General features: G+C 37.9%; 1 protein-coding gene across 1 annotated transcript in view; it reads left to right on the top strand.

Annotated features, from left to right (window-relative positions):
- LOC102237391 (protein sidekick-1) overlaps nucleotides 1–12459 on the top strand; it is a 487074-nt gene that overhangs the window by 257398 nt on the left and 217217 nt on the right. The window contains exons 2-4 of the mRNA XM_023333436.1: nucleotides 141–297; nucleotides 3620–3726; nucleotides 5442–5589. Coding sequence (XP_023189204.1) covers nucleotides 141–297; nucleotides 3620–3726; nucleotides 5442–5589 — 412 coding nt within the window. The remainder of the gene's footprint in view (nucleotides 1–140; nucleotides 298–3619; nucleotides 3727–5441; nucleotides 5590–12459) is intronic.

The following is a 12459-nucleotide window of genomic DNA, read 5'->3' as shown; positions in this document are numbered from 1 at the left end:
TATAACTTTTGTTTTGGTTCCTTATTTATTAATGCAGTTTAAATATTTACGGTAAATATCCTATTTTGTGCTGAATAACCAAAGCAGATCTTCACAGCAACGTAGCTAGGTTTCTTTACATGTTTCTCTGTGTTTATCAGAAGTTGCTCCCTACTTGCAAGGAGGAGAACGGGGGCAGCAGGTGGTGCTGGAGGGAAACAGGCTGGTGCTGACCTGCCCAGCTGGAGGCAGCTGGCCTTTGCAGTACCGCTGGACTCTGAACAACACTAACATCACAGACTGGACACCACAATACAGGTCAGTTTCTGGTTTTCATGGTTCTGGTATTGATTCCTCTCTGATCCTGGAATGCATGTTTCTTTCCAACTATTTTTGTAGTCATTTTGAATAAGTTGGAGAAAGTCAGAGCTTTTAAACAGCAGTACCGAATTCTAAAAATTGATTAATACAGTTGCATTTTCACCATGAGAATATGTATATTATGCATTGGGAAATGCATCAATCGATATTTCTGAGTTATTTCTTTGCTTTTCACTCTCCGCCTCTCTTCCTCTGTCTCCGTCTCCGTGTCCCAGTGTGAGTTGGAGGTAAAAGCTAAGCAGTGCCTTTTGGCAAAACTGCAGCTGTGAAACAAAATTGTTTTTCTCATCATTCAGAAAGAGGAGGAATCTTGGGAAAGCATACACACTGAGGGAGAAAGAGGTTGAGCCAGCATTTTGTAGGCAGACAATTGTCTAAGCCAGGAGACATTGTTTAGCACTGGACTGCTCTCCGTGTTCTGATCACTTCAGTTTGGTGAGTCAGGCCTATTCTGAATTGGCAAGGTACTGTGAAAATGAGTGGCCAAACTGAAATTATAAGCCTGATTCACTTTTATAACTTATACCTTTATGTTTTTGTGCTACCTCAATGTACATTCAAAGACAACGAGTTGTGTTGTGCTTTATAGATCAGTTGCTTGTAAGAATTCATTTTGTCGTTCTTGTTTTTCCTTTCTTCATGTTGTTTACTCACTTGGATTTTTAACAGTTTTTGTTACATAATAGTTTTAAAATCATCCATCACAGTGACTGATATCCCTGTTAACCACTGCTGTACACTTTAATGCTAATTGTGTTAGCTTCAACTCTGCCAAATGAACTCATTAACCTTTTGTTTTTTTTTATAGAAAGTATTCCTAAACAGTGCACTAAAGTTTATCTGTGTGTTTTTATTAGAGGTGCTTCCATTGCCAATGAGAATTTCTTTCATATTTATGTTTTTCCTTCCCTTTGTGTGGAAAGTACTCCTGAATCTGTAATTCCTTCTGTATTTAGCAGTTTCTCTCAATAGAAAGTACTTCTAGCCCCGTGCTTGTGTGTTTAATTGGATTTTTTTCCTATAGTCATCCCAAATGTTATTGTCTTTATCCCTTTTGTTCCAAAGAAAATACTCCTGCCGCCGTGATTTAACTGCATCTCTTTAATGGGACATCTGATAGACTAGATACTGCAGTAAATTTACTAACACATTTTGATTTTCCTTCCCATTCAAACAATGTCTGGCCCAGTGACTAGGGTTCTCCTTCCTGTTAACATTCTTAACCAGAATTAATGATTTCTGCAGCCCATGATTCAATGCAGTCAGTGAGACAAACTTAGTTTGTTGGTTTGTTAGTTTTTTGGTATTTTACCATTAGCTGAAATTAAAAGGTATAAAACTGAAATCTTAAATATAATTTGTGGTCTTATTAAATCTGACTGTTTTGCTTCGATATGACTCAGACATTAATAAGCCGATGAAGTTTGATGAAGTTCCTTGAGGTGACATTTGCTTTTGAATTGGTGCTTTACAACTTCATTAAAATAAGAAAGGTTTAAGTTTGTTTGTTTTTTAGCAGAAACAAAATCAGCACATGAATAAGAAAAGAAAACTATTTTCAAATGCATGTGTTACAGTGTTAGAAGCAAGAATTTAAATGTCAAGCTCTTTAATAGACTAAAAGATTAAACTAAAAAAATATATATATTTACTTTGATGTGAATGAGTGCTTCTCCTTGCTGATTCACTACCATCATTATTCTTGATTACATCTGACTTTCTGCACCTCACAGGGCATGACTGATTAATAATTGAACATTTGGGGGATTGTGCTTGCAGGTGAAAATGTCCCAGGCCTCCCCAGTTGATGATAAGTGCTGAGGAGTCAAAGTCATTACCAGGCCACCTATTGTAACATTAGGGTCAAAAATAGTCTCCATGAAGTTAAAGCAAAACAGCTACACTTATTTTGTCATAATACTAGTTGTGACTGACATCTAGCATTTATCTAACAATATCTGGCACTCTAAAAGAACTGCAGTGGAAAGCGTTTGCTTCCCCAGCACTAAAATCTGTTAAATCAAGTCCAGTTTTAAAGGGTGATGTTGAGTGATGGTTCTCTGCAACACAGAGACTAAAAAAATGCCACATCTACACCAAAAAGTTGACATTCAGGCTCATCCAACCAGAGAATGGCCTCTGGGTACTTGGCTTCTACACGTTTGTCATTTCTTAAACATATTTTGTGAAAACAAAAAATCAAAAATAAAAGCAGCAGAGTCATTTGCCTTTAATTCAACTTTCTTCTTGTCACACTCACATAAAGTTCATATTTTTTTAAAAAGTGTGTAACCCAAAAGGTTTTAGCCAAGTCAGACATTTTAAAATGATGTCCTGGATACTGACCAAATGCATGTAAACTTTTGAATTTTGAAAAAAAATCTCTAAAAAATATCCTTGCTAAGTTTACTAGCATTTAGGAAACACAATTTGGATAACTCTACCTGAACTAAAACATGAGAGGTTTGGTCAGATTTAACTTCAGACAGTGAGAATAAATGTGTTTGTGTCTTTTTATTTGGTGTATGTAAATATCTGGTTTCAACTATGGCTGTATTTTGTGTCCTAAAAAGCCATTTTACATATCTGACTGGAATGTAATGCAGGCTGACAGAGATGGAAAGATTCAGCATTAGACGGCTTCCAACATGAAAATCTGTTTCTGGATTAGAGTTGCTGCGTAATGTGTCATTCCTGATTCGAGCTGTCTCTGTGCCTTTGATGTGCATGCATGCCTGCGTGTCTGTCCGTGTGTTAGTGTTTGTGTACTTTGGCAGCACATTTCGACAGCCTGGGAGTTAAGTACTTGGCTGTCCTGGTATTCATAATGAGCCCCAAAGCGGTGTCCAGTTTGACTGTGTCTATCCAGCTTCTGTGTGCATGTGTGTGTTTATGTGCGCTTGTGTCTGTGCATTTGTCCAGCATGGCAGCAACCTAGATCCGATGCCAGCTCTTCCATTAGTGAGGTGCTGTGCATTAAACCCCCATTAACAGCCCTTCTCAGGAAGAAATACATGGGCACAGTTAAAAAAGCCTCAAAATATTCAAGCATCCACATATGTTTGTTCTCACAAAACATAAACAGATGCAACCCAGCAACCACAGGGCCAATCTAGTTCCTCTATCTAGGTTATGGATGCAAATGCCCAAACAGACATCCTTCCACTTCCTAGAAATTTCCTTTTGTTATTATTTTTCCACAATTCTGAGAAAGGGACTCAGTCTCAGAGCTATTTTCTTTATCTCTGTTGTCCTTTAGGTTGTCTGTGCCATCTCTGCAGAGGGCTGATGCTGGCTTGTATCAGTGCATGGTGAGGAACAGAATGGGGGCTGTAATACACAGGAGAACAGAGGTACACGTTGCTTGTAAGTATATTAACATGCATCTAAATCTAGTCTAAATTCCACTCATAGTTGCAGCTGTGTACATCGCTCTGCAGTTACACCAGTTTCTTAATAGGCAATTGATAAATAAGATTTGAATAGAATAATGTTTCCAACTTTTTAACTGTCTGGTTTCACCTGGTGAGGAACGTTTATCCTGGAACCCATTTCTATGATTTCATCTTAAAATGGTCAACAGGATTTTTTTAATGGAAGTCCAGATTTATGGCCTTCATTTCCTTTTCATTCATGCTTCAGTGGGGAATTATTTTACCCAGTAAAATAAAATACATTATATATTATTAATATATTTTTCACTTTGAACACAGACTTTATCCTAAATTCTTTTTCTTTTGGAATCAAGAAATGCAAGGCTTTTTCTGACAAACCAGTAAGGATTGGTCTGCCTGCTCAATATGAGGGATTGCTGTAAAGTCAACGGCACAACACAAACGCTAGGTGCTCGTCCAAGAGGAATGAATGTATCGACGTTTCTATGCTTAAATAGAAACTTTATCTACTTAGAATAATTAATTGAATATACTGTACTGTTTGATAACTAGGACCAATTGAAATGTATGTATGACTGAATTTAAATTATTTTTTTTTGTAAAGTGCCTTTAGACAACATTTGTTGTGAGTGGGCACCGCAAAAATAAACTGAATTGACTTTAACTGATCAAGCAAATTATTTATCTCCATGCGGCTTATTTATGCCACTCTTCTTTAATTTTTTTCTCAACATACAAAATGTCAGACAGACTCAGTCTGATTTTCCACTGCCTATTGAGTGCCAAAGTAGCTTTGAGAGCAACTCTGTGGCATTGCTGATGCACTTTATGAGTGCAGTAAAAGGAAACTCACATTCTAAAATCCTCCTAAAATAATGATTTTAGAATGTGGATTCTAAATACATTAGACCTCCCTAAGATGCTTATAACTGCCTATTCAAACACAAATATACCTCAATATGCATTAATACAAACAATGGAAAAAATCTTAGCACATCTCCAATCTTCTTTATCTTCACTCATTGGAATACAGCCAATCAAGTAAAATGAATTGTGCTCCTGGATTGGGTGCCTAGCAAACATGTCAAGTATTGTTGCTCAAGGGCAGGGGTGTCAAACTCCAGTCCTCACATCCTGCAGTTTTTAGATGTGCCACAGGTACAAAACACTGGAATGAAATGGCTTAATTATCTCTGTCTTGTGTAGGTAAGTTCTCCAGAACCTTGCTAATGACCTAATTATTCTATTCAGGTGTGGTGCAGCAGAGGCAGCTCTAAAAGTTGCAGGGCAGTGGCCCTACAAGACTGGAGTTTGACACCTGTGCTCTAAGGAGTTCAGCGTCTGAAGCTGCATTTTCCTGGAATTATGTTCCACAGAAGGATGGGGGTCTACCATAGATATTAGTAAACATTAGATTGCTGACCGATTACTTTTAACATAATTTGCATTATGACCTATGATGTTGCAAAGGATTTGGCATAATCTTGAAAACAAATTGCATTGTCAAGCTCAAAATTGTTCCAAATTTCCTTTGTTGTCTTGCACACCAACAACACCTATATTCATTCAGGTTATTTACCAGAACAACAAATACAGATATTAGAATCTAAGCAGATATACTTACAATAGACATTTATGTCATTCCTATGCTGAGTTAACCTCTTCTCTTTTTCTTTTTTTCCCAAGTTCTGGGAAATTTCACTTCTGGGGAGCAGAGGAAGACAGCGACTCAGGGCCGAGCCGTCATCATCAGCCCACCTCCGCTGGCTTCGTTTCCCCAACCCCTGGTCACATGGTACAAAGACGGACATAAGATCATCCCCAACAACCGATTGTAAGTTTTTTTTATCTAACTCTTTCCTTCCTCACTCTCCAGCATATGCTTATACTGCTTTTCAATTCAATTAAAAAAAATAAATACTTCACTTCAAAAAGACTTTAATCCCAAATGAAATTTAAAAATTTTACTCTGATATGCATATTTTTGAGTACTCTTTGCATCTAACAAAACACAACTTTAGATAAAATCTGAATTTTGTGTTTCTCATCCCTCAGCGCTGTATTAATTACTGTGCTCTGGAAGTCTTTGGATGGCAGTTGTCATGAATAATAAGCCGTTTAGATAACTAACCATTTTCATTACAATGGACTAAGGACACTATCAAGAAGAGATTATACTGAGTTCTCTATGAATCTAATCTAGAAGCTTAGTAAATTAATTTGTTTGCAAGGAAGATGTTCTTTTGTATGAATTAGTACAACGGGGTCCTTAGATGTCTCATGTAGATTTATTTCAGTCCTTTGTCTGATACCATTGTCTGGCTCCTTTTGAAATGTCTCCAATTTGCATTTTATTTCGTAGCAGATTTTTATTCTGAATAATAACCACAGTGCTTCAATAATGAAGGTAATCTTGACAGAGAAAAAGACCTGCTGTGAAATGTTTTCTGGTGGAATTTTGGAATGTGTGTGTCCATTTTGAAATCGCTCTTCAGTGAAATTCTTTGCTGAAACTGAATCCTTCTCTCATTTTTGTTCTAACTGAGGATAACCAACTTATCACTAAGTGCAATTACTGCTTGCTAAAATTGAAAAAGTAACTGTCAATACACATTTTATGTGTATAACCTCTTTAGAACAGTCTGAATCTTTTTAACTTTGCTGTTTATATATGGATGAAACTGAATAGATCCCCCTCTGTGACCTTACTGTATCTTTATGGAGCTCACTGATGGTGAACTGCAATTATGTTTCCATTCCAAAAATCTGTATGCATTGAAAAGGTGTTTACTGCCAGACCAGTATATTTACTGAGCCTCGCCTGCTTCACTGCAAAAAACAAAACAAAAAAATCTCGTGACAATGCTAAATTTGTGGACTAGGTTTATGCCAATAGACACTATTTTTTTATAATTTTTTTCATTTTTAGGTGGTCAAATATTGATAATCAAATAAATGATCACATTTCATGTTAAAGGCCATATATCACTCTTGCAACTTATTTTCAGTAGCCTTCAGGCATGTGACTCTTGAAACTTATATTAATTTTTGTGATCCAAACCAGGAAAAACACATAAAAATCAATGAGCTCTGGGCAGAGAAAAGATGCCGAAGAACTATGAAGCTAAGATCGGTCATCACATAGTAAAATTTGAGTTAAGAAAGTGAAGTATGGGGATTTATTGGTCAGCAGATCATACTGTAAGGATTGGGTTTTTCTGTGTGTTTATTTAGGTTTCTGTGTCTATTGAGTCCATGTTGTCCTGTCTATCTCTTGACTGCTCCCAGCTGAGTCTCGTTTCCCTGATTACCCTCTGTGTATTTAATCCCACCTGTGTTTCTTGTTCCTTGTCTAGTTGTGTCAAGTCTGTTGTCGTTCCCATTTTGAGTACCTATTACCAGTTGCTACCAGATTCTGAGCTCCTTGCTTGTGCTCTCCTGTGCTGCCTGGAATTTTGTACTCATCATTAAATCTTCATTTTATTCTCACCATAACCTGGGTCCTCTGCGTCTCCCTCCCTACTCTACTACCTCATCTTATAACACATACCTGTCAAGTCTCCCGTTTTAGCCAGAAAACTACTGTATTTTACCCTTCTTTTATTATTAGTATATTCCTGTAAATTTCTCATATTATATAATAATTACTTTCTGTGCCCCCCCCCCACCCCCCTCTCCCCCCACACACACACACACATACACTCTTACAGTAGCACTGGCCAGCAAACACTTTCCTGTATTTTCAAATCCAAAACTTGACAGGTATGCAGCAAATCTGTTGTCTGAGCGGGTGTAGCAATGTGAAGAAGGTCCAAAATATATGGAGGGTTAAGGTGGTGGACAGCTTTGAAGGTAAGGAGGAGTATTTTGTAGCTGTTGCGATATGAAATGGAAGCCAATGGAGCTGTTATCGAACAGGTGTGATGTGATGGATTGAGGGGTTAGTGTGATGATATGAACAGTTGAATTTGGATCTGTCGTAATTCAAGGAAGGTTTTATGTGGCAGGACAAAGAGAAGAAAATTACAGTAATCTGAATGGGAAGTGACCAGACGGTGGACCAGAACAGCAGTGGAGTGAGGAGTGACAGAGAAAATTAATATTTCAACGATGGAAGTAGGCAGATGAAGTGATATTATTGACATGGAGGTGACAGAGAGACTGCAGTCGAGGATGACAGCCAGACTCTTGACCTGAGGGGAGGGAAAGATGAAGGAGTTATTAACCAGAATGGAGAAGTTATGCAGTTTACTTAGTATTGATTTAGTGCCAATGAAAAGAAGTTATGTTTTATTGTAAATTAAATTAACTCTTGAATGCCTCAGAGTTCTCTAAGATGAGTTCAAGGAAATACAGTAGCAGGCCAGAGGGAGGTCTGGGTATTTCTGCATAAGCTGTTCCTCCAAAACCCGACCTTCAGTAAGTCATAGAAATAACTAAATCTCTCGTTTTATCTGAAGTGGTAATGTGATCAGGATGTAGACGTTCATGTAGATGGAAATGAAATATTCTTCTTCTGATTTGCTTGGAGCCACTGACACACCATGATTCATGCTCAACACTTCCCTTGACTCTGAACTGAAAAGACTAATTTTCAGTTTTTTTCACAACTCCCTTCTTGTCTCAGCAAGAAATGTGTCAACACCCCTCTTGCTTTTACTGCGTCTCTTAACTCACTCTTTTCTACCTCTAATTTATTCTTCGTGTTGCTTGGTTCTCTTACTTGCATAGTCTCTGTTATTTTTGCAGTTTCTTTCTTGCTTCAGATGTGGTTCAAAAGCCACGAACTTGTGTTCCTGAATAAACTGCCTAACTTCAGAGGTGTAACATGCAGATGTGCACTCGGATGTAATCCATCTCTGCAGGCCGGTTCAGCATCTCTGAGCGCACTCATGCATGGTGGAAGGCAATGCAGTGAATATTTGCACATTTCACCATGTGTGACTGTCTGGGTGCTGAAGTGTTTGTGTGTAAGGTTATATTGGCTGATCCCGCAGTCCGGTGCGACACAACCAGATGGTGTCTGGCGTTTCGCTGTCTTTGTGGTGACCAAGTTGATGATGTCATTTATGAAGTTTATTGATCCGATATGCACGACTCCCAGAGTCCTTAGCCCTGTCCCGCTGTCTGTGGTCCAGCCTCTGTCCCACTGCTCAAGATTTATGTCAACCTGCCTGCCTATAAAGGTGCTCTGCATAGCCAGCACACACAACATCTGTATGTCTCCACTTTCCACTCGGTGGAGGTCGGTGAAGGCTTGCAAACTCCCCATCTGTCAAACTGGTCATCGAAAGCAGAGCATGCTGTTTTTTCTCACTCACTCTGCTCTATTTTACCAGTCTTTGTTGTGATGTCATCTCCAAAGTCACAGTCCAACTGATATCAAGACATGTCAAGAGTTTACAAAGTTGCTGCTTTCAACCTGCTACCATTTCCCATTGCAGTGTTCCTACAGTCTGAAATCCTTTTATTAGATGACAGACAAAGAGCTGGAAGGATTAAAGTCTTCTGTGTGAAGGTTGCCCCTCCCCCACCTATTGTTGTGCTCTGATAGTCAGCTGGCTAAGGGTACCCATATCTCACTCATAAGAAAGACAGCTGAGATGAGTTGTTTGAAAGCATAGATTTAATAAATACAAAATTAAAGTAAATGATTTCACACTAACACTAGTTTGAAAGTCGGCGTACATCAACATATATTACAATATAATCAAAATGTTCTCTTAGTGGAAGAATTTGCTTAAAAAAGTAAAACTCAGAGATTCATTACAAATATACAGTACAGACCAAAGGTTTGGACACACCTTTCTAATTCAATGGGTTTTCTTTATTTTCATGACTATTTATAAGGCAAGAAATCCCACTTATTAACCTGACAGGGCAGGTTGACCTATGAAGTGAAAACCATTTCAGGTGACTACCTCTTGAAGCTCATCAAGAAAATGCAGAGTGTGTGCAAAGCAGTAATCACAGCTAAAGGTTGCTACTTTGAAGAAACTAGAATATAAGGGGTATTTTCAGTTGTTTTACACTTTTTTGTTTAGTGCATATTTCCACATGTGTTATTCATAGTTTTGATGCCTTCAGTGTGAATCTACAATGTCAATAGTCATGAAAATAAAGGAAACTCATTGAATTAAAAGGTGTGTCCAAAATTTTGGTCTGTACTGTATATTTTATCTTATCTCTTTAGTTTTGTCAATTTTCATGAATAGCTGACAAAGTGATTCACATGTTGCTATTTTATACCACAACCAGTAACTGTGTCACCTTCAGTTATGAAAATGCTGTATATATCAAAAACAGCTTAAAGAAAGAACTCTGACTATGCATCATAGATATATCTTATGCCTTGAAATTGGCCTTTGTCTCTTAAAGAACCTCCTGCCCTTTCCAACTTTCTTCCTTCAGTATGTCATCACAACAAAGTTTCTCCAAGCTGTTAACAACCAGTCTTAGGAACGTTTTACAGATTCATTCAATACATTTGAATGTTTTTGAAAAGTCCATTTATTATTGGAACTTTATTAGTAAGTGAAACACTTTATATAAATAATTACACAGAGATTGATATTTGAAAGTCTTGATTTCTGTTAATTATAATGATATTCCACTTTCTGCCAGTAAAAATGACACTTGCAAGTAAAAGAAATATAAAAACAAATTTTAAAGAAAGAAATGTGGGGTTCATGAAAAGTATGTTTAAAATTTACTTAAAGGTTATTTAAAAAATTAATCTGACAAACAAGACTCATCAGGACATATATTCTAATTGATTAATTGTGATCGCATGTAGTTCTATGATGAGGTCAGCAGACACACAGTCCCACAAGGTGTTTGGTAATTGCTGCTGACACTAGTCTGGAGGAGTTGAGTGGGGAAGGTGAGGGAAAAGGAAGCTCAGCTGGAGACAAAATTTTCAGCCTACAGAAAAGTAATAATAATACATTTTACTTTTAGGTACCTTTATTGTATGAAGGTAAGGCAACAACAGAGATTGTGGGTGTGTGTTAGTCAAAGGAAAAATATGCTAGAAGAAAACGTAGAAGCAACAGACAGAACTACAGCCCAGAGAGCACCAGGAAGCAAAGCTCCTTGAGAAGTTTGGGAAGATTCATAAGCCGAGTCCTGCAGCTGAAGTCGGTGCTTCAAAATCACACACTGGTCGCATCCAGAATGTGGGCTTCCACCCCATGGACAGGATTCAACTTCAGCAGTGTCTTACATGGACTAAAGAGAAAAATCAAAAACCTGGAATCTCACATAGAGGCCCAAAGACCTCTATTCAGGTGAAAATAAATATTGCTTCTTTTTTGTTTAAATTAAGGTAATATAATCTGGAGGAAGAGTGGAGAGGCACAGAATAAGTTCCTTGAAGTTCTTTGTGAACTACAGCGCTGTCACTCTTCTCTGTCCACTTCCAAAATATTTTTCCCACTTTTTCTAATATTTCCACATGGCCTCTGAGCTTTGAACACGTAGAGTCTGTTGGACATCTCAGCGCCGCAGACACTGCTATGTGTTTTGGCTGTGACCCGGAGCCCAGACTGAGAAGTGCGAACTGCCACTTTTAATTAGCTCTGTGGCCTGTGGCAGATGGACGTGAATCGGCTGTGATAGCCAGCAGCTTTAAGAGGACAGGCAGGATGAGGAGAATTAGAACTCTCCTTTCTTCCACTGTCAGGGCCACATGAAGCCCAGATTGATCAAACAGAAGCAGTGATTTGTGCAGAGGAGTGACAGGAGAGACAGTGAATATTTCAGTTTCTTGTTTCTGAGGAGTTGAGTGTTGTGAAGAGCGCTGTCAGAGGAGTAGCAGGGCCTTACAGGAAATTCTCTCTTTTTTTTTTTTTTTATCAGAGCAACTCTAAGCTTCCATATGCCACGTAGATGTTTGTGTTTCACAATAATCATTTATTTTAATTTGTCAAACACCACTTTAACAGAGGGAATGATTCATTATTTTACCCTCCACCCATCACACATGCAGTGGATGTCTGAACAGAAGGAACTTTGCCGGTATCTGAATTAACAAGCAGATGTTGTGTGTTTGTGTTAGCGGGTACATGCACATGAAACTTATGTGTGTTAGCGATGTTAAAAGAAAAAGCAGCATCATTTGGATGCTTAGTTTAGTTTAGTTTAGTTTATTTCAGACCAACCTTTCACTGACAGTGTAAACGACACAAAGTACATAATATATTTCTTTTGAAAAAGAAAAAAAAGAAAAAAGAAAAAACAATAAAAAAAACACATCACATCGGTGATTATGAGTCTGAAAAGGAGTATGCTGAAGTATAACTTATGTAGTCATACCCCTTTTCCAGCTGTAATTTATCACAGTATTTTCAAAGTCAAAGAATATAGAAACTGGTTCCCTACACATTCTGAAAACATAAACATTTTCCATCTCCAGCAGCAGCAGAATGGCAGCTCATAATGACTTTGTTTCTCACGGTAGCCAAAGGGGAGGATCAAAGTGACAGAACAAGGTAGAAGAAGGCGTAAAGGAGAAAAACTAACAGGAAATGAGTATGCAGGAAAGAGTTTAAGCTCATCTCAATCCATTGTGTCTGGAGCTTAATCTGGGAAACCACAAGAGGCTTAGATACTGTATGTGACTTTCTTCTTAATGATATGATTTAGTTACTTTGAGATTACAAAAACATCCCAGACATGTTGGATTAAAAGGAAACCTGGCTGC

This window comes from Xiphophorus maculatus, chromosome 5 (genome assembly GCF_002775205.1).
Source record: "Xiphophorus maculatus strain JP 163 A chromosome 5, X_maculatus-5.0-male, whole genome shotgun sequence".
Classification (NCBI taxonomy): domain Eukaryota; kingdom Metazoa; phylum Chordata; class Actinopteri; order Cyprinodontiformes; family Poeciliidae; genus Xiphophorus; species Xiphophorus maculatus.
Note: the sequence above shows the minus strand (reverse complement) of the source record. Positions and strands in the feature narration are given on the sequence as shown.